This window comes from Aythya marila (assembly GCF_965140915.1).
Source record: "Aythya marila genome assembly, chromosome: 3".
NCBI classification, from domain to species: domain Eukaryota; kingdom Metazoa; phylum Chordata; class Aves; order Anseriformes; family Anatidae; genus Aythya; species Aythya marila.
This window is the reverse complement of record NC_139044.1, coordinates 9,058,064-9,077,965: the sequence shown is the minus strand read 5'-3', so window position 1 is coordinate 9,077,965 and position 19,902 is coordinate 9,058,064. Positions and strand designations below refer to the sequence as shown.

At 45.6% G+C, this 19,902-nt stretch overlaps 1 protein-coding gene across 11 annotated transcripts in view; it reads right to left on the bottom strand.

Moving 5' to 3' along the window:
• The window catches only part of RIN2 (Ras and Rab interactor 2), a 299,965-nt gene that overhangs the window by 258,235 nt on the left and 21,828 nt on the right, over nucleotides 1-19,902 (bottom strand). For 9 of the 11 annotated variants that reach the window (XR_014317184.1, XM_082756878.1, XM_082756889.1 and 6 more), the window contains exon 2: nucleotides 10,558-10,695. The exons of 1 other annotated variant lie outside the window; for it this stretch is intronic. Coding sequence is in view for 9 of the 10 variants with exons in the window: in XM_082756878.1 (XP_082613004.1) it covers nucleotides 10,558-10,695 (138 nt within the window). In the remaining variant the exon portion in view is untranslated. Of the gene's footprint in view, nucleotides 1-10,557; nucleotides 10,696-19,902 lie in introns of those variants that run through there. One more of the 11 variants, XM_082756891.1, reaches the window with a different exon arrangement.

Below are 19,902 nucleotides of genomic sequence, written 5' to 3'. Positions count from 1 at the left end.
CAGGCCACCTGATCAGGGGGAGTTGTTGACGAGGCCTTCTTGCTTCAGCTGCAAGAACTGTCACGCTCACAAGCTCTTGTCCTGATGGGGGATTTCAACCACCTGGATATCTGTTGGGGGTAGAGGCATGGCGGGTTCCAGGCAATCCAGGAGATTCCTGGAGCCTGTTGAGCATAACTTCCTGGTCGAGGTAATAGATGGACCAACCCAAGATGAAGCCTTACGAGACCTGGTGATCACCAGTGCGGAAGAGAGCATTAGAGATGTTAAGATTGGAGGCTGCCTGGGCTGTAGCGTCCGTGCCCTGGTGGAGTTTGTGATCTCGAGGAACGCAGGTCTGGCAAAAAGCAGAGTCAGGACCCTGAACTTCAGGAGAACAAACTTCCAGCTGCTCAAGGAATTACTGGCTGGAATCCCCTGGGAAACTGTCCTTGAGGGCACAGGAAGAGAACAGAGCTGGCAGCTCTTTACGGACACCCTTCTGAGAGCGCAAGAGCTCTCCATCCCCCAGCAGAAGAAACTGAGCAGGGGAGGCGGGTGACCAGCATGGCTGAGCAAGCATCTGCAGCTTAAACTGAGGGAAAAGAGGGAAATGTACAGGAAGTGTAGCCTGGGAGGAATACAGGGGTGTCATCTGGATGTGTAGAGACAGGATGAGGAAAGCCAAGGCACAGATGGAGCTGAACTTGGCAAGGGATGTGAAGAATACCAAGAAGGGATTCTACAGATACATAGGCATGAGGAGACAGGCCAAGGAGAGTGTTCCCCCTCTGGTAAACGTGAAGGGAGAGCTGACTTCCTCAGACATGGAAAACGCTGAGGTACTCAATAAGTGCTTTGCCTCAGTCTTCACTGGTAGTCAAGTTTCCTATGTCTGTCAGGATCCTGAACCTCGAGGACAGGGTGAGAGGAGTGGATTCCATCCCACTGTGACAGTGGAACAAGTCCAGGTCCGCCCAAGGAAACTGGATGTGTATAAGTCCATGGGGCCAGATGGTATACATCCTAGGGTGCTGAAAGAGATGGCTGATGTGGTTGCCGAGCCACTCTCTATCCTATTTGAAAAATCATGGCTGTCAGGCGAAGTCCCCAGTGACTGGAAAAAGGGAAACATTACTCCCATTTTTAAGAAAGGGAGAAAGGAAGACCTGGGGAACTACAGGCCGGAGAGCCTCACCTCTATGCCTGGGAAGATCATGGAGCAGATCCCCATGGAAGACATGTTAAGGCATGCACGAGACAAAGAGGTGATCCGAGACAGCCAGCACACCAAAGGCAGATCTTGCCTAACCAATCTGGTGGCCTTCTATGATGGAGTGACAGCATCAGTGGAAAAGGAAAGGCGATGGATATTATCTACCTGGACTTGAGCAAGGCCTTCGATATGGTCCATCACCACAGTCTTCTCTCTATATTGGAGAGGTATGGATTTGAAGGATGGACTGTTAGGTGGATAAAGAATTGGTTGGCTGGTTGCAGCCAAAGGGTTGTGGTCAACAGTTCTATGTCTGGGTGAAGGCTGATCAAAGTGGTGTCCCTCAGGGGTTGTTCTTGGGACCAGTGCTCTTCAACATTTTTATCAAGGACATAGATGACTGAATCAAGTGCACCCTCAGCAAGTTTGCAGATTACACCAAGCTGAGCAGTACAGTCGATACAATAAAGGGAAGGGATGCCATCCAGAGGGACCTGGACAGGCTGGAGAAGTGGGAACATGAGAACCAAATGAGGTTCAACAATGCCAAATGCAAGGTGTTGCACTTGGGCTGGGGCAATCCCAGGTATTTATATAGACTGGGCAAAGAAGAACTTGAGAGCAGCCCTGCGGAGAAGGACTTGGGGGTCCTGATGGACAAGAAGCTGGACATGAGCCAGCAGTGCATACTTGCAGCCCAGAAGGCCAACTGTGTCCTCGACTGCATTAAAAAAGGGGGCAGGGAGAGGGAGGTGATTGTCCCCCTCTACTCTGCTCTTGTGAGACCCCACCTGAAGTGCTGCGTGCAGGCCTGGGGCCCCCGCCACAAGAAGGATGTGGAGCTCTTGGAACAGGTCCAGAGGAGGGCTACTAAGATGATCAGAGTGCTGGAGCACCTCTCCTATGAAGAAAGATTGAGGGAACTGGGCTTGATAGCTTGGAGAAGAGAAGGCTCCAAGGAGACTTAATTGTGGCCTTCCAGTACTTGAAGGGAATGTATAAACAGGAGGGGGAATGCCTGTTTATATGTGTTGATAGTGATAGGACAAGGGGAAATGGTTTTAAACTAAGACAGGGGAAATTTAGGTTAGAAATTAGGAGAAAAGTTTTTCACTCGGAGGGTGTTGAGGCACTGGAACAGGTTGCCCAGAGAGGTTGTGGATGCCCCATCTCTGGAGGCATTCAAGGCCAGGCTGGATGCAGCTCTGGGCAGCCTGCTGTAGTGACTGGCAACCCTGCTCAGAGCAGGGGTGTTGAAACTAGACGATCTTTAAGGTCCTTTTCAACACAGGCTATTCTATGATTCTATGAATTCAGAAAACAAATTTACACAAGGTGGTTCAGGTCTTGTCTTGGCTTAAAAACAAACAAACAGAACACCACACCACATACTTGTGGGTTAAAGTTTGCAGTTCAAACCAAAAAGTGCTTTCTAAATAAACAGTAACAAGCATAAGCAAGCAATATGGAAGAATTACCCACTTCATAGCTAAGCACTGCAAGTTACATTATCATAATTCATGACTCACTGGAGAAATATGAATAAAAGGAAAAGTTGCTGCTGAAATAAGTGAAGGAAACAAAAGAAATAGTTGCATAAAAACTTATTTGGCTATTTAAATTAAACGCTTTTGTGCCTGGGGGTATAAATGAATCTAGCAAGCTCTTATAGTTTCTGTAGGAATCACACATTTCCTGTTATTACTGATAATGACGTCAAAATGGCACACTTAAGCAGGACTGTTATTTTATCTTCAGCCTTTTCGGCACAGGAGCAGCAACTAAGTACGTGGGAAGCGGTAACACTGGGGGAGGAACATGATGACAGCTTGTCAGCAGAAACATACGTCAGTCCAGCGAAGAGCTAACTGGCAGTGGCACCAGGACCTCGACTTGCCATGAACTCAGCTGGCAGGCTCTGCCTGCTCCCTGCAGCTCTCCAGCAGGTTGGCAGGCAGACCAATCTTTGCCTCAGCCCTGTGGCTGCCAGGTGCTCCCACTGCATAATGGGATCTGTCCTCTCCTATCCCTTTGACCACATTGTCAGTGCTACACAAGCTTTGCAGTGCTGCAGACCTGTTAGGACTCCAGCTAACACCCATCTGACCTTCCTCCACTTCGTTTCTCGTGCTGTCAGCATCTCCAGGAGGTCTCTGCAATAGGACAAATGCAGTAAATGACCAACATAAGCAAGTGACCAGACTGTGGTCACTTTCCCATGCTGCAATACTGCTCAACTCCCTCAGAGACTTCTCTCCTATTCTCAGAGGGCAGATTGCCTCTGGGAGCCCATCACATTTTTCTGGTTGTCCAGAGGGACGTTGTAGGATCCTCCTGAAAGGGATCAAGCAGCTTTCAATGCAAGTTTCTAGACAAATCACACCCCATCCCAGTGCAGTCTGTGAGCTTCTCCCCACCCCATAGGAACAAGGCTTTAGCCCAGCTCTCCTGTTAAGACTTCAAAATTAAGTCTTGACTAACAGCAACTTCCTCTGAATTTCTCAAGTGCAAGCCGAACTCCAAATTTGGTAGCACATGGACCTGACCCAAAGCTCAAGATTAAAATACCTGAAGCCTTTTTTTTTTCTGGTTTCCAGTGGGTCAGTCACACTTTTATACAGGACTACATGGTTAAGTGATACTTTGCCTGTAGTAACATAAGTATTTCTGACTCTTTCCTCATATTTTTTATTAAAAAACGTTTGCCAAGCCTAATCCCAAATCACAAGTGTTTAAACAATATCACAGAATATCACAAAATAAACAATATTTAGCAGAGCTACAGGCTGGGAGAGGAATGGTTGGAAAGCTGCCAGGCAGAGAAGGACCTGGGAGTGATGGTGGACAGTCGGCTGAATATGAGCCAGCAGTGTGCTCAGGTGGCCAGGAGGGCCAACGGCATCCTGGCTTGTATTAGGAACAGCGTGACCAGCAGGGCTAGGGAGGTGATCGTCCCCCTGTACTCGGCTCTGGTGAGGCCGCACCTTGAGTACTGTGTTCAGTTTTGGGCCCCTCGCTACAAGAAGGACATGGAGGTGCTTGAGCGGGTGCAGAGAAGGGCGACGAAGCTGGTGAGGGGCCTGGAGAACAAGTCCTACGAGGAGCGGCTGAGGGAGCTGGGCTTGTTCAGCCTGGAGAAGAGGAGGTTCAGGGGCGACCTTATCGCTCTTTTTAGGTACCTCAAGGGAGGCTGTAGCGAGGTGGGGGTTGGTCTGTTCTCCCACGTGCCTGGTGACAGGACGAGGGGGAATGGGTTTAAGTTGAGCCAGGGGAGTTTTAGGCTAGATGTTAGGAAGAACTTCTTCACTGAAAGGGTTGTGAGGCACTGGAACAGGCTGCCCAGGGAAGTGGTGGAGTCACCATCCCTGGAAGTCTTCAAAAGACGTTTAGATGTAGAGCTTAGGGATATGGTTTAGTGGAGGGCTGTTAGCGTTAGGTTGGAGGTTGGACTCGATGACCTTGAGGTCTCTTCCAACCTAGAAAATTCTGTGATTCTGTGATTCTGTGACATTTTTATTTATTTATTTTTTTAAGAATAAACCTTATCCACTTTGTTCTCCATCTGTAGTTCCATACACCTTCACACAGACACTGCAAGGACAAGATGGCATGAGAGGCCAGAACATTTGCTGCATGACAGCTGTCAGATACTCCCATGAACAGCCACCAGGGAGCCAAGAGGGAAGGACTGAGCAGGTATGACTACAGGATTAGAAAATAAGAAAGCAGAATACAAGAGTAGAGACTCTTTAGTAAAAAAAAAAAAATCTATATATGTTTTTTTTTCCTGTTCTGCCTCCATAAGCACTTAACACAATCAAATTCTACAGAAGAATCATGGCAGAGCAAATGTTGAACACTTTTTTCTTTCAGCAGGGCTCACAGCAATAAGGCTGAAATTGACATTAACAAGCATGATTGCAGATCCTTAGATCCCACAGCAACAAATAGCTAAAAAATGTAGTAGACTTGCAGAGATAGGGGGTCATCTTTTAAGGGCAGGATCTCATCCTTGGCTGGGGGATGAGTGCCCTGCCACCCACACCACCCATAGCGGAGCACCAGCTGCTGACAGAGACGGGCCCTCAGCAGACCTTGCACGCAGCCTCCTACTCGTTCCGTATGCACTGACTGAGCACAGGAGCTAGCAGGAAGGCTGCTGTGCCATCACGAATCAGCTACCTCCAACAGGTTTTTCAAAGGAAACATAGTGGTCTCTTAATTGACATTTATTTCCAAGTGCCATATTTCTAGGCCCAAAAACTCCAGGGGTTCTGTGAATCGAGGCTACCTAGCACAGAACAAGCGGTGCATTTTAAATGTGACTGCTCAAAATGACCATGCTATCATGCCAATTGCAACAGCTTCACAGAGTGAAAAATTACAAAAGGAGGACCAAAAATTACAAAATACAGTTTTTAGGCTAGATTATGTCCATTTCAGCCCCTTAATATTTCTACAACATATGTTTCAAGTGAAAAGTCAGAAAAAAAAAAAAAAAAAAAAAAACTCAAACCACTATTTCAAGCAGTTCTCATAATAAAATGCTAGTAGATAGTCCATTCAATAAACTATTAGAAAAAATAAAAATAGCAGCTGGCAAAAGCCATGCTAGGGTTTTAAGTGAGCCTGAAAATATATACACAGTTAAAGAAAGAAAAAAAGATGTTCCCTCTAGCATTGTGTTTACTGCTACCAAACTACAGTAGCCAAGCAATGTAATATATAAAGCACAATACGCTTCATAATAAGGCATTTTATCCTTGGCTCCCCACAACCCAGAATGATGCAAAACTGCCTTTTTTAACCCTCCTTTTTGCCTAGCTGTAAGTTTTCATAGACCTAAATTTTGAAAACATACGTGGGGGAAAGAAAAAAAGAAAGTCTTTTTAGACAGCTTTTTCCTTCAAATCCCCACCAAAGGGAAGAAGCAGCACCTGAAGACCAAATGGATGTAAGTGAAACTCTTGTGGGGATGCTAAGGAGGATTAAGCTATGACAATTCACAAATAACAGACACCCCAGGTTATGCATCTCATGTCATATTATTCTCAGCAATACCACAATTTTAGCAATTGCCTCAATTTCCTTAAGCAGCACTGTAAAGGCAATCCCTAAGAAAAGGCAAAGAAAAACAAGTTGTTGAATTTTTATGCTCATTTCTATGCTAATTCAGGTCTGTTGAGTAATTGCCTAATGTGACTAGGAAAATTCAACTTATATTCACATTTTAAAGAAAATGTACAGCATTGAGGAGGCTTTCAGAGTGAACTGAGGCGTAGCTGCATTACCTGAGCCTTCCCTAGGCTTCCAACCTTAGATACTATTGCACTGGGGGAACCTGGTGTGCTGACTCAAAGGAGCAGTACGGAGCATAGAGCAGAGTGGAGACATCACAGATAGGCTCCATGACGAGAGGGGAACTCGATCGTTCTTGTGCACACCGAGACCGATAAGCTGCACATGTGTTACTCTGAGCCAACGACCTGTCATGTTTTTGACAAAATGCTGTACCCTAGTAAACTTTTGCGCATTACAATATCATTATAATACCAAAACACACCTCCATCCCAAAAGCTACCTGCCTCTAAGGTGAGACCACTCCTCACTGAGCATGTGCTCTAAATTTCTCGGAGCCTATACCTTTAAACAAAAACAAGAATGATTTACCAATTATTCTGTGATAACCAAGATGTGCTTGACTAGAGTCACTCAAGCTCCACCTAAAATATAGAAATAATATAAATTGGCTCAAGAGAGAGGGGATGTCAGGGAAGGTACCATCCTGGCTTCAGGGATTAGTTGACGGGCTGAGCCTCTCTTCCACCCCCTTTGGGACACCTTTGGGTGAGATTTGAACACTTGGTTATACTGGGTGTCTCCGTGGAAACTTAGAGATCTCTAGAGTCTTTGTGCCTTTTAACGCATTAAAAGCCAGGATGAGTACCTGTGTATTTCATGTGTGCTAGCTTGCTTTTGCAGACAGTGAATTTATCACCAGCAATCTAAAGAACCTGTGTACCTGTTGCTGTAATAAATTGCACTTAATTGTTTTGTTCCTAGCCATGAAAGTTCTCATTGAATGCAACTAGAGTGTTACATTGTTGGAGAATACATGACTGTGATAGTTCAGAGCTGAAATTTGACCAGACCCATAACAGTTAATTGTTTATACCCCTTAATGCAACAAGGTCTCTATTTTCACTTCAGAGCTAGACCTTGGGCTTCAGGGCTTATCTACCACTAATATAAGCCAGTGAAAGGAGGTCTTCGCTGCCATCAAAGGGTATTGAATCAAGTCTTTGATCAGCCTTGGTTAACAAGTACTAGTATCAAAATTGTACACCGATTTGAACCACTCCAACATCTAACTATACTTTTACACATGAAAACTGTTGGAAACGGATGAGGTCTTCTCATTGTAAAACAAAAGCCAGCAAACTAGCCAAAAAATGCTTTTCTACCCCATGTAAAAAAAATCTGGAGAAGTGAGGGTGTGAAGGGAAAGGAAAGGAAAAGGAAAGGGCTTTCGCCCAGGAATCAGCTCTGGAAATAAGCGGCTCTCCTGCCCCAGCTGAGCCCATGTGTACATGGAAGGAGTTATACGGGCCAAATATCAATATTGGGAACCCAGGAGATCAAATCAGCAAGGAGTGTTTAAAAAGAAACTTTAATTTAATAAATAATCAGTAAAGTTTTAATACCAGCTCCAACCACAAAGCTCACTGGGACAGCTAAAAGCGTTAACAAACACCAGCTAACAAGAAGTACCCAACAAGCAAAACCCTCCTTTATTCTCTTTTCTTCCATTTAAACAACTACAAATAATCAATGAGTAAAATAAGAAAATAAATCTTTCAGCTAGTGATGCAGTTAGTTTAAGAACAGGATTTTTATCAGAAATATTTTACCTCTTCTTATTGCTAGTACTAAACCAAAATCAATGACAAGGTAAAATTCCACTTTCCTGCCTCCACATGCTTAATTTCTTTATGATTTGGCAGCTTACAGTGCAGACAGGATCTCTGCTTGCTGTCTCATGTTCTAGGTCTAAACCTGCAAGTATCAGTGCACGTTAACGCTGCTTGGATGACAGTTAAAGCTGTGTTTGACTAGAGCAACCTCAGCAGCCCATTTCCATCCTTGGGTCCCATTTCAATTTACTGAATGGCTGTTTCTCTCCTTTGCATAAGGAAGAGAGAAACAGGATGACGTTGTATGGGCTCATAACAGGTGGCCCATTTTGTGCAAGATTCAGAAGTCTGGCATCACTCTGAGTTGCAGGGAAAATTGAGAATTTTGAAATTCTTCTCAAAGTACAACTAAGAACACTTTGCTTTTTTATGTTACCATACACAGCACAACAAATATTCAGAACAAAAAGATTTTTCTAAGCTATTAACAGCATTTCTTCTAACAGCTCTTCTTTCACTTGCTTCATTAGCTGAAAAAACAGAACTGAAACATTCTGTGTGTGGCTTGAAGTCCGTCAACAGATACCTTTCACAGACACTTCAGTAGAATCCTGCCCCCATTTAACACAATACAACTTGAACACTTCTGAATGCCATCCGGTATAGCTTTAATGATTTACTAATTTGCTAATGTTCCAAAAGAAAACTGAAACAACACATGGACCCCAAACTTTGTTACTTCTGCTTTCTTTCCTACAGTAATTCTAACTGGTTCGCCATTAGAGAATGTATTCTGTAGCAATTCCATGACAATTCAAAGAAAAAACAGTAACTCACATCAGCGTTTCTACTTTCTCACTCCTCAACACTATATAATGCACTAAGTAATTATTGTTTTATCTTCTGGGAAGAAAGGAGAAACACAACAAATAAAATCCCATACATTTCATACAGTCCATTTTATTTGGCAAAGACAGTAGAAATAGCTGAGGATGGTGAGACAGCAGAAGCTTACATACATGTATTTGGGGAGGGGATTATTATATGTGTTGATATGAGGCTGTAAGAAAGAATCTGCACTACTCTGGAGATATGCAAATAAGTAAAGAATGGAACAAGAATAATTTTTGTACTAGTTTCTGCTGTCTAAAAAAATACGATCATCCATTTCTCCAGAAATGTTAATAAGGCTTACAGGAGAGAAAAAAATTATACAAAGAGAAATGCAGCAAGAACTGTATTTATTAGAATTTCTCCTGGGGCATATGACCCACATAAGCCCTGAAAACCCTTCCACCTTCCCTATCTGAAATTTGAGGAAACAAATTCCAAGCTCCTCTGTGAAAAGGAAAAAGACTGAAGCTTCCCCTTTTTACTAGTGATACATTACAATGACTTCTATTTGCATAAAAATAAAAACAACACAATCAGTTGGATGTAAATCAAAAAGATACCCCATCTTGTTCTTTTCCCTAACGTCCACAGAAAGATTTCTTTTTGTACAGGGTTTCAAATGATTTCTTCTTTTAATAAAGGGAAAAGAAAATTGCCTCTAAATAGAAGGGGACTTTAAGAATACTCAAAATACATTGAAAAATGGTCCAAACAGCTCAGAAAATGCAAGCTGAAAGAACACATCATCTCATCTCCTACAGTTAAATAATCCCACTGACCCAACCAGTTGTGGTTCTAGCTGTATTTGGACCCCTGCGGCAGTGGGACACATGAAGCACATGAATACAGACAATACGTGTTTGTGGCCACCTCCCCAAAAAGCTTCTGAATAAGTCAATCAACTTCAACCAAGCATAGCAGAGCAGTAGAGTTTCAATGCCATCGCGTTCCTATGACTTTCATAAAAACAGGAGTCATAGAAATGAGGAGGACCCCGGTAAGGTCCTTCTCTGAGGAAAAAGCTAGGTTATGATCTAAGCTCTATTTCACATCAGCTAATCAACATGGAATTTCAACTGTGAAACTTTAATCTACAAACTAAATTTCTTTGGGTCCACTGCTTGCTGGAACTACAAGTACTAAAGATATGACTACATACTAATATCACAAATAATACTCCTGCTAACACATATATTCATTATGTAAATCCCACCACAAAAACTGAATGTAATGTTTACGCAATAAACACAGACGGTATTCCTCTTCAGATCTCAGCACAGAGCATTTTGCACACGTCTCAAGATTTGACAGTCAGCGTATGTTAAATGTTGTCTTGTACACTAGCTAACAGCAGGCCCTCTTCTTATCCCCACCCACAGAGGGGGGTACAAGATCCATATGGTGCACATATACAAGGAAAAAAAAAAAAAAGGATGTTTATAGACCTGAAAATAAGGAAAAGCTTTTGGCAGTAAAGGTGAAACTAGTACAGACATCTGGAAGTAAGAAAGCCAACCATAAAACTGAGGGCCTGGAAGCAACTTTCATTCCTACCTGGTTCAGTGCAATTTCTGACATAGACCTGCCCCCCATCCTCTGGGACCTCAGTCGTGTTGTCCTCATTTGCTTGCAGTAACTGTCTCCCACTCCATTTGTCATCAATTTCCACAGAAAAGCTCAAAGCATCATAACCTAAAACAAACAAACAAAAAATCAGATACATGAGACTGCACAGGAAAGGTGACTCGTGATTGTGTTCCTAAATGTTTAGAGCACCCAAGAACATTTGCGTTTCAGACTCAGTGCCCCTTGCATTAAAAACAGAGGCATTTCAAACCCCACTGGAAAGGTATGCTGCTGCTAGCTCTACATCCCAGCTAGTCCCAAAAACACGAGGAGTGTAGTGTGTTTACGTGGCAAGGTTTTGGTAGCAGGGGACCATAGGGGTGGCTTCTGCAAGGAGAATCCAGAAGCTGCTCCATATAAGATAAGGGCCCCGTCACTGGCCACAGGCAGGCCAATAAGCAATATTGTTTGCACCTCTGTGAAAGCATATTTAAGAGAGGGAACAAATTGCTGTGGTACAGCAGCTGGGAGAGAGAGAGGAGTGAGAAACAGCCTTGCAGGTGCCAAGGTCAGTGAAGATGGAGGGGGAGAGGTGCTCCAAGCACCAGAGTAGAAGTCCCCTGCGACCTGTGGTGAGGCCCACGGTGTAGAAGGCTGTCCCCCCGCAGCCCATAGCGTACCACAGTGGAGCAGGGTTCCACGCTGCAGCCCGTGGAGGAGACCACAGCAGAGCAGGTGGCCCTGCACTGACGGAGGCTGCAGCCTGTGGAGGAACCCCACCACAGCAGATTCCAGGCTGGAGCTGTAGCCCATGGAGAGGAGCCCACACAGGAGCAAGCTCCATGGGGGAGCTGCCGCCTGTGGGGGACCCAGGTTGGAGCAGTTTCCTCCTGATGGATGGAGCCCATGGTACAGACCCATATCTGGAGCAGTTGATGAAGAACTGCTGCCTGTGGGAAGCCCATGCAGCATCAGTTCGGGAAGGACGGCATCCCATGGGAGGGACCCCATGTTGGAGCAGAGAAAGAGAGTGACTGAGAAGGAGCAGCAGAGACGAAGCGCTACAGACTGACCACAACCCCCATTCCCCTGCACCACTTGTGGGGAGGAGGTGGAAGAGGGTAGATGGGGGAAAGCATCTTTGGTTTCTTTCCTTTGTTTCTCACTTCTCTAGCTTGTTAGTAAGAGGCAATAAATCTTACTATCTCCCTACTCTGAGTCTGTTTTGCCCATTTCGGTAATTGTTGAGTGATCTCCCTACCCTTACCTCAACCCTGGAGCCTTTTGTGCTGTATTTTCTCCCCCTTCCCCTTTGAGAAGGGGGAGTGAGAGTGGCCATGGTGAAACTCGGCTTCTCACCTGAGTAAAACCACCAGAAGGAGTCAAGTCCATTCCTTCACAACTTCACTTACTGAAAATGTTCATAGTAAAAGTGCGTCTAAAATCTCACAAGGAGTTTTAAGTGCAAAATCAGTTTAAAATTGAAGTATCATCCATTGTTGCCAGGAAAAAAAAAAAAAGCAAAAAAGAAATCCATAAACACCTACAAAATTCATTAGCTCTGTAGACATCTCACTGCTCTTCAGTACCACAGTACCAGCAAAAGTCTACCGAATTTTGCACATGGTGAGAAAACACTTCAGCCACTTCTGCTTAGGACTGAGATCAAGCTGGCTGCTGAATGAGTCCTAAGAGAGGCAGGCTTTGACACAGAAGACAGGTAGGTTTCTCTGTGATTAATAACGTGCTCAACAGGTGCTAGGAAAGCTCTGCCTACACAGAGTGTGTGGCTTCTTGTGCCTGCAGAGGCACAGCTCAGCAACTTGCACCATGACAGGCATCAGGAGAAGGAGACTGCAAGAGAGAGGGTACTGAGGTGCAGGAGCAATCACCGTTTAAAATTATGTTTTGTAATAAAGGTTGGAAAGCTATATTGACCAAACTGGTCAACAGGGACCCATTTCAATATCTTGTGTCCAATGCAATGTCCAATTTCCATGTCAGTGGAAAGGCTCCTGAACCTGCTCCCCATGGGCCAGCCAGCAGCTTTTCAATGCATTATGAAACATTCATTCATAAACATGAAGTGTACAGCTTCCTTCAGGTTCTGCTCACAGAGCAGAAAACAACTGATAAATGCATCTTTACGAGAATATGGCCATATCTACCCTCAGAACAGTTATTAAGCCCAAATGCACCGTTATTCCCACCCAACACAGCCTCACTTCAGCCACTGAGATCACAGGGTATGGGGCCAGAGCATGCCTCTGAGCCACTTCAGAAACCTTCCCTACTTCAAATTGTCAAGTAATACCTACAGACATCAGGGAGGTACTTTATGGAAAAAGGGATAAACCTCAGCCCAGCTGGTGTTAGCCATTTTAGACCAGGGGGTCTGAATTTACTCTCTACCATGCCCTCACATGTAAAGTCCTTCAAACGCAAAGCATGTGTGCATTAATGACTTCACATTTTCCAAATATCAGCCATCTTGTTTTTGCTTGCCAGTTTCCTTGCTAGTGAGACCCAGACTGGATTGCAAAACCACTGCATGCCATCACACATATTTTCAGCACTACACACAATTGCTGCTGAGAATACTAAAAACCAATCCCAGAAGTCTATTCCTAGGCCATCAACCAGTGAAACAAGAATCAACCTGGAACCTGGAAGACAAGTAGCAGAGCAGTAAAACGGGGAGACTGGAGCAACACATCTTCAACTCCAGCAAAAGATGAATAAAGGGGGGATGAACATCAGGACTTTGCTGCAGAGAAGCCACAAAGAACTTAAGAGCAGACACTGAGAAGCAAGTGTATGCAATAACAGCTGTGCAAGAAACACACTGAAAGGTAGACTGACTGGGTACCAAAACCAATTTGCGTGCAATAAACCTGAAGACGTATCACGCCACGCCACCCGCTCTCATTTACAGCACAGTGTATCAAATTGCAGTTGTTCTAGGGCAGCTTCATGACCCAAACTCATTGACTGGTTGCAGCTGAACACTTCACTCGGCATTCTCCTGCCAGACTTACAAGGTATGGGATGATTTCTGGAAACAGTATGTAACAAGTAACCCCACAAACGTAACATACAATTACTTTGTCCCATTACTTCTGACCCTTTCCTTGCTTTACTCCCATCTTCAGCTTTGCAAGGTACCATGAAACAAAGCTCTATTTTAGCAAGGTCAACAAGAACAGATGGCTGTTTTCCATGGCATTCTTAGTACAATGCTGGTCAGCCTTGGACATGTCATGTCTACCTGTTTAACTGAAAGGACATACTCATGTATCGGTTCCATGCTTCCTATATAGTTCTCAATTCAAATGAGGAAAAAAATATATTTCTTTAAAGAAGCCAAAGCACCCAATTCAAGCAGGCACCTACATCAACCATCTTGCAGGAGAGACCTTGAGCCTGACAACAAACAACATGTGGAAGATCTCTACCCACCTTCTGCCAAGCAGATCTGGGGCTCTCTCACAAGGACTTTGCTACTCAAGTTCCTATCATGGCCTTTCTCCTGAACATGCTCAGGCTGTAGCAAACCCTGGCTGTCCTGCCAACTGGCAAGAACATGCAGTTGTTTGTCCAAAATATAGGGCACTTTGAAGCGAGCCAGAAATGGCAGGCTCAACTCTACAGACGCTGCAGTCCACACCCTGTGGCTGGAGACTTAAAGCCACCACTAAAACTTGACCCTTCCCAGTTCTGTTCAGTCTGAAGGACGCTCTGAATAAAGACCACAGAGCACTGGAAGTGAGACTCAAGTCTTGGGGACATGCCTCAGAGGATGCCTAAGGATAACAGAAAAGGTTCCTTGCGGGTCCCAACCATTTCTCTACTTTTCTAACTCATTCCATTGAGATGGAGGTGGCTAACCTGAGACTTTCCTGTCTTGCCCACATCAAAGCCTGGTCAGGGCAGCTCCCAAGTCACAAGGGGGAAAATCACACATTGCACAGGCAGCCTTAAGTACCTTGCGTCCTAAACAAAATAAATAAATTAATAAATAACACACTATTCTCCACTTGCTATGCTTTACAAACTTTAGAGAATGTTCTTTGCTATTTGTTTAGTCTGTGAGCATGGATGAGAGCTTAAGCTGTGAGTTAAACGTATACAAACATCACTGATAGAAGCAGACTGCATTTCTCAAAATGAGTGCACCCAATAATGCAACATCAGGCATCTTCCTTAATAATAAACATGCTCTGGTAATCTGAGCTAAGCAGCTTCGGTTCCACATGCTAGCTGTTTTCAAAGCACTGAGGCTCCTCTCCCAGCGGTCAGAGCTTCACTGCACATTGCTACAGGAAGGAAAAGTGCAAGGAGAACCCACAAGGACTGCAGTGACCCAGAGGTTCCTGCAGAAACCTCTCCCACTTCCTCCCAGCACAAAACAGCTTTTGGCCTCCAATTGAAAGCTTTTCCAAAAGAAGGAAAGAGAGGAGAAAAAAACAAAAAAAAAAAAAAAAAAGAAAGAAAGAAATAGCCATCTGAGATAGATTAGGGGGCGGAGGGAGGATTAGTTTAGAAGTACCTGCTTATAACAGCTTCATTCTGCATTCACACAAATCGCAACTAGCAGCAGAATCTGTCTGCAGCCAAACTTGAGGGCACAACCGCAACTTGCACCAGCAAAAGCTTTCCTCTCACCACACCAGCTTTATTATGCAGGCCAGCTGTCCCATGGCAGGACTCACACTCCACTGAACCCAAAAGCCCATAAACGAGGGACCTTGCCCTATTTCACCTCCAGGACAGTTTCAAACAGGCAGCACAACAATCACAGTCTTTGAGAGCAAATCTTTTGCAACACGTGCTTTTGGCTCCTCATTTCTGACTGCGTCTTGCAATCCTTTATTCATCTGCCCTAATGCAAAACTTATGCTGACATGAAGCTTCCCATCAGCTGCCAGAAGTTGTGGGGCCCGAGCCCCTACTTTGTTGAACAAGAGCCCAATCCATTGATTGAAATATATGCTAAATCACAGCCAGCACAACGTAGAACAAAAATCCTATCTTCTGCAGAAGGACTGTGAAAACAGCAAGGAGTAAACAAAAATTGTTCAAGGACAAATAACAAAGGTTAGAAAAAGAAAGCCAATAGTTTTCTATCTGAAGACACAGTTATTTATAATTGGATGATTTTTAATGGGAAACATGTCAAAGCCATTTGTTTCAATTTCTCAGGCTAGTTAAGAACTATTAAACATCTTGTATTAGCTATATTGTCATTTTGTTCAGGCCAGTATCTATACTAGACATTTTTCTTATTAATGCGTTAGTCGCTGGATTTATAATAAAATAATACTGGGACATCTATAAAAACTTTGCTACAGTAGAGATTTTTTTCCCCCCAACGTTCTGTCCCATGGCATATTCCAGAGAGAATTTTTTTTTTGAACACTGATCATTGCCACGAGGTATTTTCCATAACTCCAATGATCTGGTACCAGTTTTGAATTAATGCCTCTGAAGCCAGGTTCTTTCTAGAGAGCTTTATTCTTGCTTACTCCCAGAGATATTTCCATGGACAAGTGGCACCTGGATCACTGTTCCCTGTTTCTGTGCCTTTCATAATACATGTAAGACAACGCAGATGGTGAACTTCCACTGGTCTTTCCTCTTTCAATAACACAGCGAGCACAGTAGTGTTTGCTTGCTGCAAACCCTTGTAGCTGCCAGGTTGGGGTGTCAGTCCTATGGGAACAAGCTCTCCAGCAAGACTGCTGATCTGCTCTACTTATGATGATAAAAATGAAATAAAGTGGAAAGAAGAACTGACTGAGTCGCCCAAAGCTTCTAAAAATGCTCAGCGTCTGACCCTAAGCTCCATGTGGGAACTCTGGAGCTCCTTAAGCTGTTCCAGATGGCTCTGCCTGCCATTCACTGCTTCCAGCGCTGCAGAAACACAACCAGGCACATCCTCATTGGCATTTTTCAGCACGAAGAGTTATAATGAAGACTATGTTATAATGAGGCCCAGCATGCCAGTGCTGCTCCATTAGGTACTGATCTCAGAGGCATCTTGGCTCTCAGCATCGAGCCATGGGACCTCATCAGGCCAAAAGCACAGCTGGACCTCAGCAGGGGTGAGTGATGCAGCATAGGCTGCGGGCCCCTGTGGCAGCAAAGGTTCCCAGTTTGCCTGCAGCCACATGGCTCCCCAGCAAAGAACATTTTCATACAGGTTTCACCAACACTCCCACAGAGAGCATTGTCCTTTTACTGACATAAAAACGAGCACAGTTGTCCCCCTCAATAGGGCCGTTAATTACTTCTGGTCCAGTAGCACTGAGGGGCTCTAGATGGAAGGAGGTGCTGATGCTACTCTACTGGGCACTGCATGCAAGCAGCACCCGTCCCAAACACGGCACTGCCCTAGTGCGAGACCAGCACATATTGCAAGTTCATACCTAACAAGGGGCCCAGCAACTGACATACATACAGTCCCTGCTCTAAATGCCTGCCACCACATGAGGGGAACTATTAGCAGATTTCTCTCCAGGCTGCTGGTTTCAAACACTCCTCACCCCAATGCCATCATCAGATCAGAAGGCCACTGCATGGACCCAGCCACAAAACAGTGCACATTGCACCCAATCCACAAAAAATATCTGTTACCCCATAACTAGAAGGAAAAGAGAAGAAAAAAAGTTAAGAGGAAGGTGAGAGGATAAATCAGGGAGTTAAGGGGAAGATGAGGGGATGAATCGGGGTCTTGAAAAGCTCTCCTGAACCACACTTATGTACAGACACAATTCTACTCGAGTGCATCACAGCACTTCTCCTTCAGAGTGGGGCTGAGTCAGCAGACAAGACAGCCTTAGGTTAATGGGAGGATTAGAAAGCACTCAGGCACAATGTTCAGCTGGGATATAACTCCTTGAGCTCCAGCATATAAACTGATCTATAGCAGCGGAGGATTTGTGTTGCAGCTCAGCACCAATGCTGGGGTGCAGAAGTGCAGTGGCAATGAAAGGCACTAGTAGGCAGCGAGGAGCTGACAGAGCAGTGGCTGGCCAGCCAAATTGATGAAGGGACAGATCCGTTGCTGTGGCCTTTTAGAAGCACAATGCTTTTAGAAGCACGCTGCTTCGCAGCGTTGGCAGGTATCCTCGTCTCTCACTAACAATAAACTACTTTCTATGCGAACTGCTAGGTCCTGCTGGCTGAAGCCAAAAACAGCACAGCTTTTCTGGAATATGTTTGCCCTCCCTCCTCTTTCATCTGTCCCTTTTATCTATTGTTTGGATGGTGGCTGTTTCAGTTTTTTGAATATTTTTTTTTTTGGAACCAGCTGAATTATCTCCCTCCCCGTGAAGTTTCCCTACTGTGAATATAACAGGGCAAGTTTTCTGGGGGAGGAAAGACCTGGAAGATCCAGCTGTCTGCTGGCTCCGGCAGGTGAGCACCTGGCCAGCCCACATCCCCATGTCTCATCTCCCCGGCACGACAGATCTGCCACGGATTTTCACAGGGTAATCTAAGCTCAGGATTGCATAAGCGTTTCAGAAATTGATTATCTTTCTTTCCAGTCTGATCTGGGAGATGTTCTCCTTTCAGAACCATCAGCAGCAAAGACCATAAATAGAGCATCCTCAGGGAAAAAGCTAAAATGAAAAAACTACACCTGGCAGCCTGTTCCCTCTATCTGATTTCAAGGCTGTATTTCTGTATCAGTCTAGGTGGAAAGGGCAGGGGAGGCACTTTGGCCAGGCCACCATCATTATTAATACTTGCGTAGAGCAAGCAGAGCAGAGAGGCCACAGAGAGGTTACAGGCACATGATAAATATGCCAGGACCCTGCACGGAAGGCCTAGCCAGATGGCAGGCCATAAGGAAGGTGCAGAGTGGAGAAGCAGCTTGCCCTGGAAGATCACACTGCCGGCCACACAGCACAAAGGGAGGTGGCCGCTCATAGGCCAGCATACCGGGAAGAGCTCTTGGGAGCCTGCAGAATACACTAGTTTGGATGGTGAAATCCTCCGTTAAGGCATGGGCAGCTGCTGAGGAAGACCACGGCAGCATCACAGCCATCACTGCGTGCCCAGAGCAGCAGCTGCGGCCCCCCCAGGCAATGTGGGCAGGAATGCGCTGTGACTGTCCCTCTTGCATGGGACGGGGCTACCCCCTGCGACCAGAAGATTTCCCCACAGACACTTGCTCCATGGGAGAGACGATTTTGGTTCCCCGGAGCAGGGAGCAGCATGCAGATGCCTCCCTGCCAGGCAAAGTGTCAGTCACTGCTCTGCAAAGTTGCTCTCCAGCCTTTTCCGCCCCCATTGCTCCCTTAGGAATGGCTGGAGAGTTCCAGGGGAGACAGTGCACCCTGCCCCAAACTTGACCTTTCTGCTGTCAGACAAGGCAAGAACACTCAAGCTCCCGAACACAGCCAAAAAGGGGCATAACCAGGGTCATAACTCTTAGCCCCTGCAGCACCATGTCTGTACGTAATCACTAGCAGAAAAAAAGAGTACCCACAAAACTCCCAGATGCAGTTATATCCCAACTGCCTCTTGCTCTCTGTTGCAGAAGTTAGAGATCCATCCCGGTGTCAGGGCTGCTACGAGGAACCAGCAGTCTGGCTTTTCCCCTACCAGCAGCTACCCCAGCGAGGGTCTTTGTCCAAACCAATCCTCCTCTCCTCCAACAAGAAGACCCCTTCACAGACACCAGATGGGCTGACTCTCCGCGCCCAAAGACCTGTCGCAGTCCCAACACACCACATGGTATCAGCAACGCATTGCGTTTGCACCCTCAGAGGAACAGAACCTACCTGGGAAAACCACAGGTGCTGGCCCCGGCACCACACAGCCTCCACTCTCAGGCCTGCCTGGGTGGACTCCAGGCAGAGGCTCGGCAACTGGTACCAGCAGAGCACGTGGGAGCCTATGTGTCCCCCAAAGCAGCTTCTGGCCCACCTGGCTGCTGTGGAGCCCACAAGCAGCAGCTGGAAAGTGGCACACTCAACGCAGCTCAGCTGCAGGCCATAAGGCTGAGCATGCTCTGAAGGCCAGGTGACACCTCCACAGCAGTGTGAAGAATGGCAAAAAATGTAACTTCATTTTAACTCAGGAAAGTTACCTATTGTCTGAAAATGAGATTTCCACATGCACTCTGCTCAAGTCTCCCCCTATTCCCATCTTGTAGGCAGAGAAAACTTCAAGGTTTTCTGCAGACACAGGCAGATGGAGAAGGTTCATGCAAAGCACGCCACCTGGCACAGGTGTCCTGCTGGGGGGACACTTTGGAAACATGGGGGAACTCCTCTGCAGCGCCTGCCCATCAGCAAGGTCAGCATCAGGCTGCTGGAGAGT